At 44.2% G+C, this 22,433-nt stretch overlaps 1 protein-coding gene across 3 annotated transcripts in view; it reads left to right on the plus strand.

Annotated features, from left to right (window-relative positions):
* The first annotated feature begins 6,077 nt into the window (after positions 1-6,077).
* Positions 6,078-22,433, plus strand: part of GATA1 (GATA binding protein 1) — a 32,833-nt gene continuing 16,477 nt past the window's right edge. Inside the window, exons 1-3 of one of the 3 annotated variants that reach the window (XM_044443738.1) lie at positions 6,078-6,257; positions 7,416-7,450; positions 22,032-22,244. In XM_044443738.1, the coding sequence (XP_044299673.1) occupies positions 22,073-22,244 (172 nt within the window). In that variant the 5' untranslated portion in view covers positions 6,078-6,257; positions 7,416-7,450; positions 22,032-22,072. Of the gene's footprint in view, positions 6,258-7,415; positions 7,451-15,768; positions 16,160-22,031; positions 22,245-22,433 lie in introns of all 3 variants that reach the window. The other 2 variants (XM_044443737.1, XM_044443736.1) reach the window with 2 other exon arrangements.

Below are 22,433 nucleotides of genomic sequence, written 5' to 3' on the forward strand. Positions count from 1 at the left end.
CCACATGCATACATTACTTCGATAAATCAGAGGCAATAGTTACAACATATGGAACTGCAACCAATAAAACTCTCCTCCTGCTTCCTCCACTGATGGGTTTTGCTCATGCTGAAGGTAGATAATCTCCACACTTGGAGAAAGGAAGGGATTCTCCATGGCTCAGATTGGCCAGAGGCAGTGAATGTTAGTTGCGGGTGGGGTGGATCTGGATGGGTTGGCCTTTCTCTGGAGAATGAAGCTGCCCTTCCCATCATCAGAGCACATTGGCAAACCAGGTGGTCCCTCAGTGGTGCAACAGTGTTCTGCCTTTGATTGGGATTTTATGACTTCATTTCTGAGGAATTTATATCATTTGTAACTGAATACAGTGGACTGTTGACTCATAAAATACCAGGGCTCGGAGACTGAAGACAATCTGAGATGCTCACAGATAGTGAATGCCATTGCATCTCAGGGGAGCGGTCCTTTATGGATTGTGAGAGTGCCGGGAAGAAAGAAATGATTGCTATATGTGCCAAGAAGAACACGGCTGTAGGGTTACTCTTGGTAATCTGTTCAGAGCACATTAGCTATTGGGTAGATTAGAAACAGAATGAATAAGTAAGACAGCTTTCTTTAGGTACAGAATTCGAGTCTGGAGAACTTCAGATTCACATTTTCATACGATCCCCTGTATGTGCTCTCAACATGTAAACTTCCTTATTTGCAAATCCCTCCATGGCCTCCTTGCTCCACAGCTCTCTGTTCTCATATAATGACACATCCCTGGTCCGCGATCTTTGCTCTGGCAGCCTCAGCCATCCGAGCTCCCTCAAAAGGTGCCTGCCACCCTTTCCCCCTTGCTGCCCCCATGTGCCTGGCACTCCTATTCACAACCCCCATGCAATGCCGCCTCTTTCCCTTTGGATCCCACATCCAAGTCCACTTGGCCTACAACCCAGGCCCCAGGCCTTACTGCAGATAATCCCCAAACGAGTTCATCTTGCTCCCCCACTTAGCCTCACTTTTGTTTCTGTGCCTGCGGCCCTCATAGTTGTTTGCCCTTGCTTCAGCTTTAGATCGTAAGCCTCTTGGGGTGCAGATCTTTCTTCTTGCACTGCATGAAGTTGGGCTATGGTTTCCATCATGGCAGGTAGCAGGGCCATGAGCTTGCTGACAGGGAATGATGGGGGTTGTAGTCCATCACAGCTGGAGGGTATCAAGTTGGCGAGGGCCACAATTGGCTATATCCTATCATATGTTTTTATTTACAGGATGAGTCAAGCAGAAGCAACCATTCCCACTTGGGTCCTCCAAATGCACTGCAATGGTCTGCTTTATCCAAGTCATTCTGGGGCGTGCTGAGCACTAGCAGATCTAGTGATCAAAGTTGTTGTGAAGTGCTCCCCCTTCATCTTGCTGGGTCTTTTTTCATTATCTGGCCCCAGAGATAAGGCAGTTTTCAGAGAAGTGACTGACACTTTCACTTGAATTTTACATCAGAGGAAAACTTAGACTCTCCCCCCACAGTTGTTTATGCCCTTGGTTAACAGAGATGATGCTAGAAATGCTTGTTTTACATTGAAGCCTGATACAGTTCAGCTTCCACAAGAATTCTCATATATATATATGTATATATGCGCCTGAGTATATTCACACAACTTCAATGTCTGGTTCCATTTTAAAAAAAAGAAAAACGTATTAAGTTTCTAGCCATCGTGGTTATGGATAATTTAAAATGTGTTCCACCTCAAGACGGAGTTTTATAGGCATAGTTTTATACTCCTTCCCCATTATATTGTTTAATATAGAATAGTTAGGAATGGTTCAAGGCATATATGGCTTTAAAAAAACCAACACAATCTGTGTTAGGATAAAACCTGGATTAGGCCAACCAAAAGATCACACAAACTTTGCAAGCTTTTGAGATTTCCCAGTCTCTTTGTTAGCCATGATGATGAAGAGATCTGGAGTTCTCAGAGACTTGCAAGTTTTTGGCAATCTTTTGGTTAGCCTAATGAAAATATTAACACTAATACGGATTTTGAAATTTAGCCTCTGGTCAACACAGCTAGCTTTGCTATAGTGGATGTTCAATCAGCTTCCTGCCAATTGTATCTCTGATATTTGTTTTATGTTTGTTGTCATATCTATACCCATAAAAGGCAGAGAACTCTAAAGGTGAGGGCTAGAAGCTTGACGTTGACACCTAGTTCTATCCTTCAGCTGTTATGGGGCCAGTTGTCATCCTCAGACTACAAGCTGGTTGGGTTTCATTCTTGGCCTGAGATCTAGACACATCCCTCTGCACCTGATGAACGAAGGGCAAAAATTCCCAACCAGCGAGGCTTTGTGCTTAAGGTTGCTCACTCGCTCACATACATTCACCCACCCATGCATGCAATGAATGCTTTTCCATTTGACATTCTGCCTTTCAGCTCTGTTCTGTCACCCAGAGCCCAAACCGTCAGCTTTGACATCTGATAAGGCCTTATCAGAGCTGTCCAGCTCTGCTTGCTCAGAACTGCTGCCTGCAACATCAGCAACACCCCAAGACTAGTGCTGTGGGAAGCTCCACAGTGCACGCTGCGAGCCTCCCAAGGGGGCAACTGACAGGAGTGATGAGCTTGTGGAGGGCTCTCGTCTCCTCTGAAGCCTGAACTGGGGCAAGGTGCAATTGAACCCATGGAGCACACTGCCACTTCAGAGACTTAGCACAGCCTTTGCCCAGCCCAGGCCCTCCAGATGCTTTTGACTGCAACTTCCAGCCATTGTTGGCCATGCCATCTGGGGCTGATGGGAGGTGAAGTCTAAAATATATGGAGGGTGCCAGGTTGGGAAAGGCTGGCTTAGCATAAATGAACAGCCACCAAGCAGCACAGATGGGAGATAAACACTGGCACATACATTAGGTAAATAACTGGAAGGCTTTTTTGAGCTTTCGCCTTCAATCCAAGAGGAATTAGTGAATTTGCCAGGATCGGTATCAGTTAACACAGACCCTCTTGCACTACTATGAGTTTTCAGCTTCCTGTAAAATGGCACACTATTGTCTCGTTGGTAGGGGCAATAAAGCATCGGCCTTCCACATAGGTATTGGGTGGAAGTCCCATTGAACTCAATGGGGCTTGCTTTTCAGTGTTGACCTTAATAGGCTCGTGCTGTAAGGTTCCCTTTGCTGCGTACTGGAAGCCTGTCTCAATTGCATCCTTCAAGAAATGCCCAGCTGGGTGTGCAGGAGATCGGTGAATGGATACATATGGAACAGACCAGGATTTGTCACATCTGTTTCTTTATGAACAATCTTCTGCTGTAATATTTTTGATACCTGCATTGTATCTTTATACCACTGGACAGACATGTGGATTTTTTTGATGTTTTGAATAGTTTAATAATATGTGTGAGTCACTATGAGCCTGAAATACTGACCTGGCAAGGACAGGGCCCATTGCAGCACTGCATGGTTTATTGCCCCAGCCTTGCCCCTTTCCAGCTGATCTCTGTGAGAGGGGAGGATCCTGTCCCCTCTCCCCACTGGTTGAAAGTGGATCACAGCAAAACTGCTCTCTCTTAGAGGAAGGAGCCTGCTGTGTCTCTGCACAAGTCATGGATCCAGCCTTGCTTCCTTCCCTCCTGTATGTGCAGGCAGGAGATTCTGCCTTGTCTTTGGGTAGTAGATCACTTCTGGTGCTAAAGATGCAGAGTGACCCACCCTCAGACCACAGGACATAGGAAGACAGGGCACTGGTCAGCCCAACTCAGCATTACCTATATCAGGGTAAATCTCCAGATGTTCTGGACATCCAGCTCCTGGAACCCCATGCCAGAAAGACCAGTGGTCGGGAATGCTGGGAGCTGAAATCTGAAACCCCCAGAGAGCTGCTTCCCAACCTTCCTGGTCTAGTCCTACCTCTTGCTCAGTGCAGGAACTGTACACACAAAAGGCCTTTTCCTACAAACCTCTGGCAATGGTGTGTCTACCACCTCCCTAGTCTGGCTTTTCCACTGTCAAGCAGCTCTTCCCCCCACATTTAATCAAGATCCGTGCCTCTGCAATGACCAGCCAGTGTTCTGCTGGGTGGACGCTGCGGTGTGGTTGAGGTTTTCCTGCCCTACCTAGGCATTGCAGTGTGGATTGTCTACCTGCCAAGTATGTGCTGTATTACAGAGTGGCAGCTTTTCCCGTGCAACGGGTGGGCAGATTGCAGGCTTGCAGAATCTATCATCTGAGATTTGGGGGGATGGGGGGGGGAAGGTTTCCTGGGGTCTTTCCCACACAATCAGGCGGTGTCTTACCCCAGTGTTATCCGTTGCATGTGAACTCCTAAGAGCCTCAATCTGACTAATAAGCACAACATTTTGGAAATGCGGCTTCCTCGAAACAGCACCAGAGGTTTGTGCAAATGACAGTGATAAGGAAAGTGCATTGTGCTAAAGAAGGAAAAATGTTGTGCAGAGGGCAGTTCCTTTACTTTGCAACAGGAGCATGTCCTACACTGGCTTCTGAAGAAGAAGTTGTCTAGTAAGCTAACCATAATAGTTTCTGGCAGTACATATCAAAGAGCTAGAGCACAAACATGTCCAGCTACACTATGTGGATGGGTAATGAAGGGTAGCCAGGTTGGGCTGCATAACAGGTGGGGGATGGAAGGGAAATGATGCATGAGCATACACAAGGCCATATATGTGCATTCACATGGATCTGCTCTCACGGCAAGGTACAGCAACCCTTCAAAAATTTTAGTTCCAGTGTGGGTTGGCTGCAACCTTAAGAATGGCACCTCTGTCAGCTAAATTCTAAAAGTCATAGAATAATAGAATAGTGGAGCTGGAAGGGGCCTATGAGGCCATCGGGTCCAGCCCCCTACTCAGTGCAGGACTCCAAATTAAAAGATTCCCAGTAGCTGTCCAGCTGCCTCTTGAATGCCCCCAGTATGGGAGAGCCCATGACCTTCCTAGGGAATTGGCCCCATTGCTGTACTCCCCTAATGGTCAGGAAGTTATTCCTGATGTCTAGCTGGAATCTGGCTGTCTGTAACTTGAGCCCAATATTCCATGTGCTGTGCTCTGGGATGCTTGAGAAGGAGATCTTGGCCTCCTCTGTGTGACAATCTTTCAAGTACTTGAAGAGTGCTACCATATCTCCTCTCATTTTTCAAGTGAAACATGCCCAGTTCTTTGGCTTCATAGTACTCTGTTTCCAGTCCCTGGATCATCCCTGTTGCTCTTCTCTGAACTTTTTCCAGTTTGTCTGCATCTTTATTGAAGACAAAAAAGAATAGCACATTGTCAGGGACAGAAACCATAAAGCTGGAGCATGTGATACAAACTGGGGAGGAAAAGAAGCCAGCAACCATCCTGCCTCTCTACAATTTGACATCAGTCTCAAAAGTGCACTATTACATTATAAATATCCCCCATAGCAAATAAGCCAGGGATAATCCTTGCTTTCAGCCCTGCCAGGTCATACTATTGTTCTAAGTTAGCCCCACACCATACAGGAAGTAGGTAGTCAAGTGGGGTGGAGATTTTCCACCCACTGTGTGCATCCTTCTAAAATCTGTCCGAAGACTACCAGTCTTCTGGCATGGGTGCAGGAGGAAAACATTCCAGCTATGTTCCTTCCCCCACCATGGTAACCTGTGCTGAAGGTATCTTGTGCTTGGAAATCCAACCAGCAAGTGTATAAACGATATAGTATGTAGATCGTTGACTTCTTACACATATGTGTATGTTACATTTGGCAAATCGTAGGTCCCAAATTCTCCCAACAGTTTGGGATAACAACTAGAGTTTTGACTTCCTTGCATGTGATCAACCTATTAAACATTGCTTCCTCTCCAGATCTAGAATTTAAGGCGCTCACCCTCTCTCTCACTCCACACACTAGAACTTACTTGAATTGTTTCCAACAGGAAAGTGTTAATTTCATTCAGCTCATACAGAGACTATCTGTACTTCTCCCCCACTCCCTCTCCATGCTCTTCATCCTTCTCACCAGTCCCCTTCAGAGGAGGCGGAGACATCCCTTGGGTGGTTGCTGTGTCTTTTTTTTTTTTTGAGCCATTGGTCCCCTCCCTGTTTATTCTCTCTGTCTGTCTCTCTCTCTCTGCCATTAATGCAGCCTTGGAACTTGTACGAGGACTCGGTTGAGACAGATCAACAGACTGAAGTGAGAATACTTTCTCCGGTGTCAACCAGACCCTTTCCCCAAGTTCACTAGGCTTCGTGGACCAAGACATATCCCAAAAGTTGCCAAGGCTTGTGCTCAGCATCAGGTCAGTTTGATCAGCATGACCGTACCTCCAGTTGACTGAAGCTTATATCCATCGACTTGAATTTGGGTTCTGGGCATAGGAATCCATGGCCAGAAGAAGCTAAGTGTGGCAATAGATACAGAAAAATTGAGAGGAAAAGGTAATAGAAAAATGAGGGTTGAATAGGGAGAAGTGCTGGAACTCATTTGCCTGAAAATTCCATCCTCTGCTCTGGATGGCTTTGACTACCACTGTGTTCCTGGGGCTGGCTACTGTTCCTTAGGTGAGAAATGCACTCTGCATGTGTGTGGAGGCTCCCTTGTCATCATAGAAGCTTCTACTCATGTTCAGTTCAAGGATGAGCCTAGGCACTGAAAACAGGTTCCAAAGCTGAACCTGAATTAAAGCAGTAGCTTGCGCAGCTGGACTTTTTGCTGTTCTATGTGGAATAAGAGGCATTGCAATGGCTGGATGCTCTGTGTACCTTCTCCCACTTCAAGGTTGTCAAACGGACAATGCACCATGCAAATGCCTTGTAATGAGCCGCCCAGACAGCAAAATGCTAACAGGTGGCTTTTATATAAATTTATTTATTTAATTAATTAAGCGATCAAACAGAACAAGATACTAACTACTAGGATGGACTCAAATTTTGAGTTACATCAAAACTTGAATAACATTTGGCAGAGGGTTTTTTTTAATGTATCCTAATGGATTGGGGCTATTTTCAAAGCCATCTACCACCTTGAAGAAACTTTTGGACAGCAAGGTGACACATACATATTTTATTGATAAAATAACTTTGCTAACTGTGCAGAGGGAAATCAACAGATTCAAAGATGAACTGATGGCCAATCTTTGTCAATTTCTAATTCCTATGAAATTGTAAGTTAAGGTTTTAGATATTGAGAAGGACAGGATCAGGAAAAGTATCTTTAAAGATACTTGCAAAAGGTTAAGGTTTCCACTGAATTCTGTGAGACTTGCTTCTAAATAAATAGGCTTAGGATTGGGCAAAGGGAGAAGGGTTTTGAGTTCTGTTACTTGCACTGGGGCTGGAGGGTAAAAACACACACACACACACACACAACCAAAGATAACAAGATCAGGGTGACGGCACAGGTCCTTGCTCCAATACCTAGCAGTGCAAACTCCCAAACAACATGTTGTTTTGTTTAGACAGAAGATGAAGTGAATGAAAAGAACAGGATCAGGTAAGGAAGTGTGATGATAACAACGGGTCTAGATAGAGTCCTGGTGGGTTAAGAAAATCTGGGCAGCGTGAACAAGGCGTGAAAATAGTGTGAAAAAGGCTGGCAACCTGTTATGAAAGTAAAGCACTCCTGTGAGAACGGAGTGGCAAAAGGAGTGCGTTGTGTGGAAAAGGAAGGAAAACACTGGAGGCTGGATCTTGTGGAGATGTTGGATGGGCAGATGGAACAGCAGAAAAAAGCCATTATGCAGAGGAAAGGAGGAAACACAGGCCAGCTCTTAAACATACAGAAAGCCATCGCAAACTCAGTGATGAAATGAAGGACAGAATGCCAGCAAGGCTATGCTATCCAGGCAGTTATTTTTCACCTATATACTAATGCAGTGCAACGTACAGACAAATGCTTCAACCCAGAGGCATAGTTTTCATATACACTAAAAAGCATATTCAATCCTCTCTTGAACTGCAATTATGTATTCCATGTAATTGTTTTAAAATCCAATCTAGCTAACGGCAGCTTTATAGTCCCATTAGAGCCTACATAAAGCAAAATGGTCCAGTGGTGATCCTCTGTGCAGCTTCTTGGATGCATGTTCCACTCAGCTCAGTAGGTCTTACTTCCATATAAATGAATATATGATTTGGCTGTTAAATGACCCATGGAAAATTGTCCAAAGAATTATAAATGAGAATGGAACAGTGTGATTAGAAGGATGGACTTTAGATGCGGTATACCTGGATTTTAATCCTGGCTGAAAAGCAAGTTTTGTTTCTTCCTCTAGAAAATATTGCTAGCACCCCAGTTGCAAACTTGTGTACTTGGAAGCAAGAACAGTTGATTTCTATGGGATTTCTTCCTAGGCAAGAAAACAGGCTTAGGATTTCAGCCCAAGAGTCACAGGTGGGGATGTTAGTAAATACTTCTTAGCCTTTACCTACCAACTGAGGCTAGTGTTTCATGCATCTGATGAAACAGATTAGGTTGTTCCACAATACTTCCTATCATCTTTATGGTGCCATGAGAGTATGTTGTAATTTATATTATAATCTATATAGCATATTAGAATACTCAAAATCTTTTCCCTTAGCTACTTATTTTAAATTATTTTTAGATAGCCTTTAAGGGCCAAATCCCTCAAGGCAGTGCACAAGATAAAAGCCATAAAAATATACAAATTAGCAATAAATATACACTAAAATATGATATAGCACATTGCACAGATAAAACCCGTGGCCCACAGATTTTGGGAAAGCCATAGAAAACAAGTGGATCTTCAGAACCACCTGAAGTCCTGCAAAGAAGGGGCCTAGTGAATCCGTTTAAGATTGCTCAGGATTATTATCCCCATTTTGCAGAGGGGTGGGAGGGGAGACTGAGGCTGAGAGAAACTAGCTTGCCTAAGGCCACCTAATGGGCTCATGGCAGAGGCAACATTTGAACTGAGAACTTCTCAGCTCACACTGCCTGCAGCAACACTTCACCAAATATGGAAATGCCGCTGCTGAGACACTTGCTTTAGGAAAGGAAAGCACTATACTTCTAAGCAGAATTCTGCAAACCTAAGGGACCACACATGTGAAATTAGTGGAGAAAGCAGTTGTGTATAGGAAGCATAGGTTAAAAACAGCATGGCCAGAGAAGAGCAGGGTGAATATGTATCAAGAAATATAACCAGCAGAGAGAAACTGGATGGCAGGAAGGAAGAAGGCATAGGTAGGCGGAGATCTATCTAGATGGAGAAACAGGAGTGGAATGTAATCACAGGGAAAAACAATGCATGCTTATTTCTTTCTCTGTCCATCTCGCCTCACTCTCACCAACTTCTGATCCCAGCAATTAATATGCTTCAGTCTTGTTTAATTCCTATCCTGGGAAGGATCCAGATGGGTGTGCTGACATTGTGGCAGGAAACAGGGGTTCAGAAATAGGTTGCATTTTCTAGTCTTGCTTCTTGATGGGATTCCCTCCTCAGTTCTCCCTTCCCATCTAGGAACTATGCAAGAGGAGACAGGCTCTGACCTGAAAGGATGGAGCCCCCAGAAAGAGCAAAGCCAAAGTCTTTCCTGCAGCCCATTTACCTTCTGCCTAGTCTGCCAGACACCTGGGTTCTTGGGAAGGCTCCAAGGTCTTCTGGAGATGACCTTGGGTAACCTGTAGCCTCTGTCCCCAGTTCAAGAGCCCTCTTTTGGGCAAGAGCCTTTGGGCAAGAGCATGTGGGGAGGGTGGGAGCTGGAAGAGATCAGAGGGTGGAAGTGGAGCAAGTGTGCGTGCATACATGCATGTGCGTGTGATGGTGTGTTGAACACCAGGAGCCTGGTCCACCAGCCCAGGCACCCGACTTTCGATTTCAGGTTGCTCAGGAAGAAATAGAAGCACTTGTGTCATAAATATTAAATGCATTATTGACTACAAATATATTGATAGATACAGATGCAGGTTAGCACTCAGCAAGTGAAGCAAGACTTACACACATCTCTTCAGATTGCAGGGCTTCCTGGTAAGCTGGCAATCACCTCAGCAGGGTTCTGCTTTGCCAGCACCCTTGCACGCTCCTGGTCCGAAGCACAAAGCCAGTTCTACCCAGCCAAGTTTATAAATGCTTCTCTGCTTCCTAGAAAGGACTCCAAGCTGTTAGCTGGGGGAAAGGGGGGCATGGAGATGACATGGTTGTCCTAGCTAACTCTTACCTAAGGAAGGCAGTTTATATGGTGAGTGACTCACAGAGTCCCTTCCAGTCTGCAGGGCTTCTCAGAGGAATACAGGCATAAAAGCTTTCTAGTTTAATGCATCTAATTTAGAGGACTGTATAGAACACAGATGCTTCTGGTGGGGGAAGCAGTGAGGCTGCTCTTCTGATCTCTCTCAGGGTGGATTAAAATTTGCTGCCTCTGATTCAATAGCCTGGGCATCCTGATAACAAAATCCCCCCACCATCTCCGAGCGAGCGAGCCACCACCTCCCCACCTGCACAGCAAGCGCACGCGCGGGTGGTGAACGGCGACATGGGCCGGATGGATGGCCATGGCGGGCCAGATCTGTCCCATGGGCTGTAGTCTGAGGATCCCTGACTTAAAGTCTGGGCCTGTTCTGTATGTGCCATTTATTTTCCACTGCAATAGCCTTTTCTGCAATAGATAGCACTTGTTGTTTGGTTAAAATTACCTAAATGCTACCCATCTGGAGTGCATAATCAATAATTCAAATTATACACTCAGCAGCAACTGGAATGTGTGAATTGATAGCTGTGCCCTGCATAGGGCTTTAAGCTACAATTTTTACACATTTTCCTGGGAGAAAGTACCACTTAACTCAGTATGACTTTCTTCTGAGTAGACATATGTAGGATTGCACTGTTAGTAGTTCACGTAATACATTACGTGTGCTAAAAACATTTATATGTATGTGTGCTAGGAATCCATTCTCCATCCTGAAATTAACTTTTAGAGACTAAGGAGAGTGTTGAGCCCTTAAGAATGGCTGTTTTTACAGTTGCACTAACAAAAATCTTCAAAGGCATCCCCAAATACCAAAGGGATGGTGATTTACCTGGAACAGGTAGCAGGACATATAGACTACAGCTGATAAATCAAAATATTTAAAGGAAGGGTGGGCAATGTGCCCATAAAGGAAGGGTGGGCAATGTGCAGCCTACAAGTCCCATCATGCATCACCATTGCCTAAGATGACTAGGGTTGATGGGACCTGCAATGCCTGGAAGTGCACCTGTTGCTCCTCCTGCAATGAGCCTTTGATGCACCAAGCTGAATGGGCTGCCCCAGCTGATTATTGTGTCCTGCTGGCTGCTCGACATTCACCTGGGGGTTCTGGAGCCAGACACATGGTAAAATTTGGATGTTCATTGTACATGGCTGGTGTTCCACTTGCAGGGTCACAAGCTGGCAGTTCTGCTGCACATTTTTGTAAGGAGGAGCAGTTTCCACATGTATGTGCAGATGTGACGTATGTGAGCATTTTCAGGATCATGCTTTGTCAAAGGTGCGGACTCTCAGACCCAGTGATCAAATCCAGCCCAATAGGGATCCCAAGATCTGCCCCCATCCCTTGCCTATGTTCCCTTTCCCCCACCCCTGATCCTTTGGTAGTTTCCCAGCCTTTGTGCAGAGTTCCCCCTCATTCTGAAAGGTCAAAATGCCTCTCCTACTGCTGCTTTGCTTCAGCAGCAAGGAGCTTAAGGTAAAATATTTTGGCTCAGCTCCTTTGCCACTTGGGCCAATGCATTGGCAAGCTTCTATAGCATATGTGGTCAGAGTGTGAGCTGCGTGCCAGAACATCCTTGCTTCTCATTCATCTTAATTCAGTCCTGAGAGCACTAGCTCAGCCTCCCCCAACATCCTCATCTTCTGGCAGCCCATGGGTGGGGATGATAGGAGTTGTAGTCTAACATATCTGCTAGCTGCCCATTTACAGAAGGCTGTACTTGCTGTAAACAGCAATCAGGAACTGAAAAGAAAACTTGGGCCATGATCTGTTAAAATGTAGGTTCTCTTCTATCTTCCTTCAATGTTTGAGTCCGGATATAATGCTGAATGATGGCTTAGCAGTACATGTGAGAGACTGGGGCTCATGCACAGCTCCCTCTTTTGCTGGAAACTTTTGCTTGCATTAAATTCACACCCTCGTAGCATCCATTTTGAACTCACTGTGGTTGGTTGTTAAGAGCTACAAATTGCGTGAATTTTAAATATGATTTAGCACAGGCATGGGAAACACATGACCTGCTCACTCCTCTTATGCCACCTCCACTGCAGCACCCCCCAAAAAGATTTTCCAATTAGATTTGCCTTTCCTATGGCTCTGTAGCCATTTGCTGTCATATTGCAGTTTTGCCATCACCAATTCACCCCATTTGATAGTGCTGCAGCAGCCAGAGTGCAACCCATGGTGGTGGGGCAGAGGATGCCCAGGGAGTAAAAAATGGCCCTTGGACCTGCCTAAGATTACTACCCCTGATTTTGGGAAACAAGCCAGGATCAGAAATCATGGTCTGAAGTTGGTTTGTTTCACTAAACCAGGGGTCGGCAACCCGCGGCTCCAGAGCCGCACATGGCTCTTGAACCCCTCTGCTCCGGCTCCGTCGCTCAAAACACGCACCAGCACAGCCGCTGATCTGCTTGAAGCTCCACTCAGCAGCTACATTCCTCTGCTAAACAAGCTTCCTGCAGGCTCTCATGTTACACTAAAGGCTGCTGAAAGGATTCTCTTTGTCCCAATGTAATCTCCTTCATCTGAATGTTAATTCACAGCACTTGACTGTTTATCTGCTAATCAGTTACTAAACACACCTATATCCCCCGCCCCCAGCTGCAATCTAAGAAAAGAAAAGTTTCTGAAGAAGATTAGACTGAGTAGATTCGTTTGCTTTTACTGCTGACGAAGTTATGGGGTTTGCTGTTTAATGCATGCAGCCCTTTAGCACTGACTTTGACTCTTCAGGAAGCTGTTCTCCTATTCAAAATATATGAAAGGAGTCCTACTAGTTTATAATGTAAGATTAAAAATAACAGTTTTTAGTGAATGAACAAGAGCTGCACGTAAATCATAATGAAGCATCATGACATAGCATTAAGGTAAAAAACGATATATGCAGTGTTAGCTTCATTTTAGATGTCAAAAGGGTTTTGTGGCTCCCGGTGTTTTCGGTGTTTTCTTTTGTGTGGGAAACGGGTCCAAATGGCTTTTTGAGTGTTAAAGGTTGCCGACCCCTGCACTAAACCATAGTTAAGATTAATCAGTTTGTCTTGTAGCAGTTAGTTAGGCTCATTCACATAGCACTGAGCAGCCTGGGGCCTTTATTAGCCCTCTTCTGTGTTGACAAGAAGATAACAGTCTGGGGTATTTCCACAGCCCATATTCAGGAAGGTGTTGGCCTGGAGTAGATTAATTACTAAGGGCCAAACTACATGTTAGACAAACACATGTGGCTCTTGCAAATAAGGCTGGCTTGTGACCTGACAGGTGTTTTGCCTACAACTCCCAGCAGTGCTAGTCAGCACAGCCAGTAGACAGGCGTGATGGATGGTGTTGGCTGTCCCTTAAGGGAGGGCAATTGAAGGGAGTTCTGGTGAGGAAAAGAAGTGGTTAGCCTCCCTCGCCCCCGCCCAATCGGCTGCTTCCCTGCTCCAAATTGTCCATTAACAGCTTGACTCCTGAAGGGTTTTTCCAGATACTGGTTTTGAAAGATCCACACTCATTCCCCACCTGGCATCAGATCACCCCATCCTGGAATGGCCAGCTTTTAAAAGTAATGAATGTCTGGCTCTAGTTATGCATGTTAGCATATAACATGACTTTCTCCATCATGTGTCATACTAAAACTCCCATAATCCCCAGATACTAAGCAGGCTAGTTATGATGGGATTTGTAGTCTTCCAAGGAAAAGGATGGGGAAGACTGGTAGCACATAGACCCTGGCTCTAGGAACATGGGCTGCAAAATTCCCCATTCAAAATTTGCCACAGCCATGAATTCAGTTCTTAGTTGGCCAGAGGTACATCATTCTTTTTGAGCTTCAGTGGTCTCAGTTGCTAAATGGACATCATAGTGCTGATTTCCTTGTTGGGCTGTTTGTTAATTTAAGTATTTTTACCCCACCTTTCAGCCAAAATGGGCCCCAAGGCAGTTTAGAATCCTTACAGGCAAATGATAAAAGGAAAAACACAAAATGCAACAAGCAATGAAGGAAAAAGTCTGGAACTAGAAACAGCATAGCAGCTGACATAGATCAAAAAGCACTGAAAAAATATGCTCGGGAAAATGTGTCTGGTGGCTGTTTTACAGCCGCCAGTTTCTGGAAATTCTGCCAAGGGAGCCCCACACAGAATATGTTACAGTAATCTAATCTGGAAGCAATCAATGCATGTGTGAGAGCAGAAAGATTTTCTTTCTCCTGAAGAAAGGGTGCAGCAGATGCACCAAATGAAGCCATGCAATTACATTACTAGCCACAGCTAGCACTGGACTACCCTAGAGTAAATCTGGGTTCGAGAGCACCCCCAGACTACAAACTTGATTCTTCAGGGAGAATGCAACCTCACTCAAACCAGGCTGCACATATAATCTCAAGTGAGCCTTCCACCCAACCTGCTTTGGTACCAAGAGCCGCTATAGGATTCAACAGAACCAGCTGGGAGACCCTCCACATTCCCATTCACTTGTTCTCAGCATATGGCATCCATTAAGTCAAACAAGGCCATTTTGGCCACCAAACCAAGCCTAAACCCAGATGGGAAGGGAGAATGGGCCACATTCCAGTGGTAGGTGAGGCCTAAGGAAAAAAGGGACAGGGGCAAAATAGCAGCAGCCTTTAGCTTAAAGCTTTTGATGCTTTAAGATCCCCACTTTGTTCTCACCCCCTTTCTCCATGAGCCTCTCTTCACCTGCCACCTGTTTCCTTCCCTTTCTCTCTTATGGTAGCCACCTGTGAGACATTGGAAAATAAGACAGACATCACCCCAGAAATAAGGGCAAGAGCATATCAATTTGCATAAATCATATGCTGATTTACATGCAGTAGATGCAAATTTAGAGAAGATAAGTTATTAGAAATAGAGTACACCATGCCATAGGCTGGAAGCCTGTCACCATGTAATCTGGGTGCTTTGCTCAGTATGCTCTCCATGTGCTTGCTGTTGATGGGCAACTTCTAGGCTTCCTTCTCAGGGTTGTCTAACTTTACACGGGACTTGGGCCAGACAAACCTTCAGATAGAGGACACCTTCAAAATAGAGGACAGTCCTCAGGCAGCCATTCAAACAGATGATTGTTCTCTGTAAAATAGGACACATTGCCATCCTACCGCTCCCCCCCCCCCCGCTTCCTGTTTAGCCAGCTGCCAGGGGAGGGATATATAGGCTCCTCACCCCAGAGGTCTGATTGCTTACAGAGGGCTTCTCTCTTCCTCCTTCCTCCTTCCACCATGTTGCTCCCAGGCCGAGGATCACAGGTTGCCCAGTTCTGGAGAACCAGATAGAACTCCTCCAAGTGGATTTTTTTGCCCTTTCTTTCTGGCAGGGGCCAGGAAGCTGCCTCTGGGATCTCATAAGCAGAATTTGAATACGGCTTTGTGGCCACCTCTGCTGTCCATAGCTCCTGCTCCTCTAAGGTCCTTGGCAATTGAGGCTTGCTTTTTACTGCTGTCAAACAGAAAGTTGTTGAAGATGTGGTAGCTTTGACAGAAACGGATGCTGAATTGTGCTGCTGACGATGCTGTGAGGGTGTGAATTTAATGCAATGGTATTTTTAGTTGTCCTTGAGGACTGCTTGTTTTTTAATTTTTAATTTTGTTGCTTGTTTTGAAGGGATTTGTAAACCACCTTGAACACCTTCTGGGGCTACAGTGTGGGACAACAGTGTCAACATGCAACCACAAGAACAACAAATATGAACAATGCATTGAATTCTACTCCTGCCCACAAATCCGGGACCCCCATAACCCTCCCACATCTGTGAACACAATCAAACAGGTCCTTTGAAAGGCCCCAGAGGTGGAAAGGGGAGGAAATGAATCAGAGGACAACAGCGTCACTAGTCTCATGTTCAGAGGAAGCTGGCATCTGTTCAGAGTTGATTGCAAAAGCTTCCTTTGGTACCCCATGGCTCAACATACTGCAAAGATGGGAGATAAGGCCTGGCAGCATATCCAACTGCCATTCTTTGGAAGGACAGTGAAGGGGAAGCCAAAAGAACATGGTAGGCCGGGAATCACAAGCTTCAGAAGGGCAGTGGATATTTAAGGGGAGCATAAAGGGGTTTTAGGAGCTAGGAGTACGTTCCCAAAGAAGAGTAGACGACCACCAGGCCAGAAGCTGCTGTGTTCCAGAGGGAGGAAACCCCCAAATATTCCACCTTCCTGCCACTAGATGCCGTGATTGTCCCTCAGTCAGCCTAAACAGATGTGCTTAGTCTTAAAATTCTACTACCAGCACCATTATTAACACCACTGAGGAAAAATAAAATAGAAGCACAATACAGGTGTCTGTTATTTTCCCCACAGTGGAGCTAGTAGCTGCTTTAGTTTGGATTCAGAACAGAGAAAATGGTGCTATGTTAAAGGTTAAATTCCTACAGAGCTACTGCCCTTATTAAAATTTGTGCACTTGTGGCTACTTCAAATTTTGTTTTTAAAGATCTGAAGATTATGCAACTTTCATGCCATGCCTTTTTTGGCTTTTGATGTGTTTCTGTTTAAAAAAGGAAGCAAATTAATGGAGAATAGGCCAATGACTATTAACCCTAATACTTGAAGCTGCAAATTTGTGCTAATTTAGCTGAGTGTAAGCCTATTGAACTTAATGGGACTTCTAATGGATCTATTTTATGATTACATCACTTTATTAATTCAACACCTCTAGCTGTTGAATTAATTTAATTTCTGTACTGTCCAATAGCCAAAGCTCTCTGGCCAGTTCATCATAGGTACCACAACAAAAATGGATAGGATAAAAAATACAAATGGAAGGGCTGTCTCATCTAGTCTGGTTTAAAGATGCAGACCCATAAGAACTATTGCTTACCAAGAGTTTGGATCTGGACTAAATGCTGACCAAGCAGGCCCACAGGTCACAGTCTTGCCATGGTATGGTGAGCTCATGTTTCTACTTAAATTATATTAATTATTTTTGAATTTGCACTGACGTCTCTATATTAGCATATGCAAATATTATACAAATTATCCCCCCCCCCCTTTGGTGAGGCATGGCCTCTTTGGCAAATCGTTGGTACTTTCCTTTCGGAGGAGTTCAGGGCTGCAATGCAAAGTCTCCTCATTTTATTCTGATTCATGGATACCATGAGCTAAGTTAAGCTGAGAGGTGGTGATTGGCCCAACTATGGTGCTTTCAGACATGTGACTCCACCATAACCAGTTCAGAGCCATTGTGTAGTGACTCCAACTTTTGCCTCCTTTTTGTGGAAAGGAAAAAGAGATGGTGGGGAGTTACAGGAGGATTACAAGCAGAAGTCAGCAATGGCTGGATTCCCCCATAAAATTCCATGAACAAGGCAGGATGATTGCAGGATAGACATCTTTCTTGGAAGCACCCCTAGTGGGCCTTGCAGCTGATCAGGGATATGAGTCTGCTTCTTGATGAACCACATCTGAAATATTAGGTACCCCACACACACACACACTGGTTCTAGCCTAGCCTTGTCCCTGATGTACTAATTTTCTATTTTGAAGGATTATTTTGTTTGCACTGTTTATGTAGAGAAACTCTGTCATGTGCACAGTCTTTAATGGTATAGCCTGGACACAAGATTAACACATCAGGGTCAGCATCAAGGTGGGCCTGGTTGGGCATCTGCCAAGGGTCCCCACCCTGCTAGGGGATCACTTACCAAAGCCTCTTGGGGCTGCCCTTCATCTTCTCCTTTGCTGCCTCTTTTTTTTTAACCTGCCTTTTGTTTTGCCCCAGACAGGCACCTTGTACCTATTGCAAATATGGGCTACATATGATAGAATATGCATTTGTTTTGAAAATGGCTCTCTTCTGCTTTTATGGTTCATGGGCTACATTCATACGTACAACAGAGCATGAGGAAATCTCAAAGAAACTTTTAAGTGTCCAGGACAGGGTAGCCACATATCAGCTGCTAAAAAAGAGCCCATACATCATCAAAAAAGAGAACAAAAGGCAAGCTAAGTCTGCATTTCATTATTATTTGCTAATCTAGTCTTCAGATTTAGAACTCTTTATTATCATTTAAATAGAATTAGAGTGCCCCAACACAGAGGGGCTGTGAATGTCCCAAACATCCTTACTAGAGCCTCAGTTTCTTGCTAAAGTAATTTTGGGGAGAGGGAGGAAGACTTCTGCATCAAATGTTTCTTTACTTATTTTAGTAGAAAAAGTGATCCAAACAATGACATAAACATTTTTCTTTTCAGTCACTTGAAAATCAAGGGTGCTTTCAAATGAGACTTTTAATATAGGACACTTTACTGCTGAGGAAGGGAAATAAGGCTTCTGCTCTTGAATTTGAAAACTGTTTTCAGATTGGTCTCTAGATTCAGGAACACCCAGAACTAAGGGCGTTTCCAAAAGAGGGTTTTATTGTGCAGTCGCCTGGTCTTGTGTATGGAATTTTACTGAGCCATACGAAGATTCACTCAAGATGACATCACCTTCCACTGCAACGCTCTTGTGTTTGCCCACTGCTTCCTTCCTCCTTTGTCACAGGCAATCTGTTAAGGACGGAAAGGCAAAATGGCCATATGATTGCCTTCCATTGGCGACCCTGTCCAGAAGCATCCTCAACTTATGTTCAAAGGCCACAGGGGCTGAACTTTTCACAGCAAAGTCCAGGGTCTCACAATACTGGTGGCCCCATATGACTGCCCAGATGGTGGGGCAGTGGCAAACCAGCCAGCAACTGCATTGCCAAACTCCCCATTCTTATTTATTTATTAACATATTTACATCCTGCCTTTTTCCCTCTTGCAAGAAACCCAAGACAGCTTACATTGTCTTCCCCTTCTCCATTTCATCCTCACAACAACTCTGTGAGGTAGGTTAGGCTAAGAGTCAGTGACTGGCCCAAAGTCATCCAGTGAGCTTCATGAAAGAGTGGGGACTAGAACTCACAACTTCCAATGCTCTTATCCACTACACCACATGGGCTTTAACTTACATTGTAGTCATGATGCATGCTAGAATTTTAGTGATATGAAAACATGAACTCGCACATGTTCAGAGCATTTCTTTTATGAAGTAGCAGTGGGATAAAGCATGGAGTAGCCATGGGAAGAAATGTCAACTGGAATAACACACATGGCTGTCTAATGCCCTCATGCCCCATAAGATGATTATGCCCAGTGTCCCAAATTACCTCACTGCATCATTGGCTATGGCTTCATGGCTTGGGTGCTTAACAGTGGCTGAATTTCTATCTGCCTGGGTAGAATTTCTACATGCCTTGAAATTTCTACGTGCCTTGAAAATAAACCACAAATGGCTTTGGGATTATGTTTGCCATTTCCCCCCTTTATAAAAAAAAAAAAAAAAAGGCTCCCCCCATGGGGCAGCTAGGGAGTATAAACTGTATTTACACTACATGCATTTTTTTACTGTGCCTTTCCCCCAAGGAGCTCAAAATGGCACACATGGCTCTTTTCCCTTCACTGCCATTATATCCTCACAACTCCATGAGGTAGGGCAGATTGATCAAGAATGGCTGGCTCAGCTTCTTGCCTGAGGGGGATTAGAAATGGGGACTCTCTGGTCCAAGTCTAGCACACCATCTCTTTGTATTATACTTATGTGGAACACACACCCAATAAACAGGCTCATTACACACTCGCATGCATACATAAAACACCACACAGAAATGTGGTCCAGAAGGTCCTGCTGTCAGGGACATGATCAGATCTTGCTGATGCTATCACAGCCAGAGCAGGCTCTGAAGTAAGCGGGCCAGTTCTGAGAAAGAGAGGCTGATGAGAGAAAGTGATAGAGGAAGGGTGGTGGGGGTGGGTGGGTGAATTTAAGGTTGCTGAGTCCATTCTGTGAGTAGGAAGGGGGGTGCCCTCCAGCAGGCCCCAGATTTCTCTGCACCTGTCGGCAAGGGAAGGATTTATACAAAGCCCTTGGGATGTTGCTGTGCCTCCCTTCCGATCAAATCCTCCTCTCTACACAGTGCTTGATTCTTTGCTGCCACTGCCAAGAGTCTTGTGAAGAGCCAGACACTCTGGTCAGTGGTGGTATTTTAACATAACAGAGGATCTGCTTCAACTGGCTACTTCTGCATTGCCCAAAAGGATGCAGTTTTGCATAAAATGTGTATATGTTGATTTACAAGTATAGATAAGAAGTAGAAATAATAATCACTGTAATTTAAATAATTGCTATAATTTAAATAGAATACATCTCACTATAGAGGGTAAGGCTGTGACCAGGTGATCTTTGCAACTGTTCAGTCTAATGTCTGGGTAGCTTCAAGCCATTTTTTCATCCCTCTTAGGTTCTTTATCTGTAAATCAAATTGGGGGATTTCTACATTTATTATACACTTGTTATTTTCTTCAGATAATGACTTTCCCATTTAGTTTCTGTGTCTAACCAGCAGTTTCAGCAAGTTTTCTTACAGCAGGAGAAATGCAATATTTAATTGTGAAAGTGAAGGAAACTGTTCTTTTCTGTTCCTTATTTACATTATTTCACTATACCATAGTCCACCTAGAGGTTACAAGTATATAGCAGAAAAGCAGGAAAGGAAACACTTCTACTGTAGGGCAGGGATCTCAACTCTATAGTGAAACCAGGAGTAAATACTGCTGATTGACAGACTTACTTATGTAGAAAAGCAGCTGGAGTGGACAGACCTTCAATCAGAAGCCTGCCTTCTGTAAAATAGGCTTAATGGCCACCCTATGGGTGTGCTACATTCACTCAGAATAAATCCAATCAACCTTCTGGCACCATCTCAAGTTGTTAGTACTATTGCAAGTATCCAAATCTGATCAGGGCTTTAAACACATGAACAGGCAAGGCCAACTTTTTGTTCATTTAAAATATTTACACACCTAGTGGTTAAAGTGGGATTGGATGAGGAGAGATTTTCAGGTAGACTAAATGAGGGTTGGCCTAACCATTCTACTTCCCACCACATTTTGTAATCCTCCTGCTTTCTCTTCTCCCGTTTCTGAAACTGTACATACAATTTAATTTCTCATTCCCAGCACAGCTTAATAGTAGAATAATAATCAGAGAGCCACGATATATATCAAGATTTTTCAGAGAGTGGCAGAAATAAAATTAGGATCCAACCCCTTCCCTTGATTTTTGTTTATTATTATTTGTTTTGGAGATGGTCTGGTTTGGTGTTACACAGAGGTAGAAGCAGTTAATTGTCCATTGATATATCTTCTTTGGGTTTGATTTAGATCCGTGGTTTCCCAAATGTGTTTTGGAGAGACTAGGGTTATTTGGAAGGAACTTTATCGGTTTGTTTGTTTTTGTAATGGGCAGATGAATCATGGAAAACACACAATTCCTAAGAAACAGCTCAGCAATCCAGCTTAGTATGGGCTAAGTGTGTGCTCTAGAACATGCTCTCAGAATCTTTTGCCACATCCATGTGTTCTTCCACATAAGATTTTTAGGGGCTTTTCCCAATAAACAAGTCAATATTTTGTAATCCACTTAGATTACAATGGGACTATTGGCTGCAGAATGTAAATTTAATAATAAATAAATAACCCAGCCAACAAACAAATGAGTGGCAGAAATGTTCCTTGGTGGACATTTTAAAAACCACTGATCTAGACAGAAAAGGTCTACTTTATACTCAAGAAAATATAGATATTCCTCAGACACAGGGACAAGTGCATGCTTACACCATTTGCATGGGATCTTTCTCATGTGTAGAGCATTTTGGAATTGAAAGCAAAAATCTTAATAACTGCAGGTTTTCTTATGTTCATAAAAAAACCCCATGAGTTTGGATTCCTATCACTCCACTCTCTTCTAGATATGAATATTGTACATTCATTCATTTTCTAGATCCAGGCATTGGGATTCCCAGTATCCCTTCTGGTGTGACACCCTTTCCTTTATCCTCATAGGTTTCATCCTCTGTGAAGGAAAATCTACATCCAAGTAAACAATGGATTACTCCAATGTGGGGGGTCAGGACCCTGCTCCCCATTATTTGGAAGCTTCCCATTTGCAATCAAATGACAATTCAGATATCTTCTTTACTGGTTCAGAAGGTGTTGATTCTGGGGCCGTGGCCACGTATTTCTCTCGGATGCCTGAATCCTACAGACACTCTCCAGGTATGTATGTACGCAGTGAATGTAAAAGTGGTCATACCTTGAAGTTGCAGCTTCTGGTGGTTGGTTTCAGTACCTCACTCCTTTAAAACAAAACCCTGGAAGTTATAGCCTTTTCAATACCTAACCTTTTAATTACAAATGGGTGTGTGGATTGGATAGCAAAGGGACTCGGCACATTCTTAAGGGCAT

Source organism: Varanus komodoensis, unplaced genomic scaffold (genome assembly GCF_004798865.1).
Source record: "Varanus komodoensis strain SLA01 unplaced genomic scaffold, ASM479886v1 scaffold42, whole genome shotgun sequence".
In the NCBI taxonomy this organism is placed as follows: domain Eukaryota; kingdom Metazoa; phylum Chordata; class Lepidosauria; order Squamata; family Varanidae; genus Varanus; species Varanus komodoensis.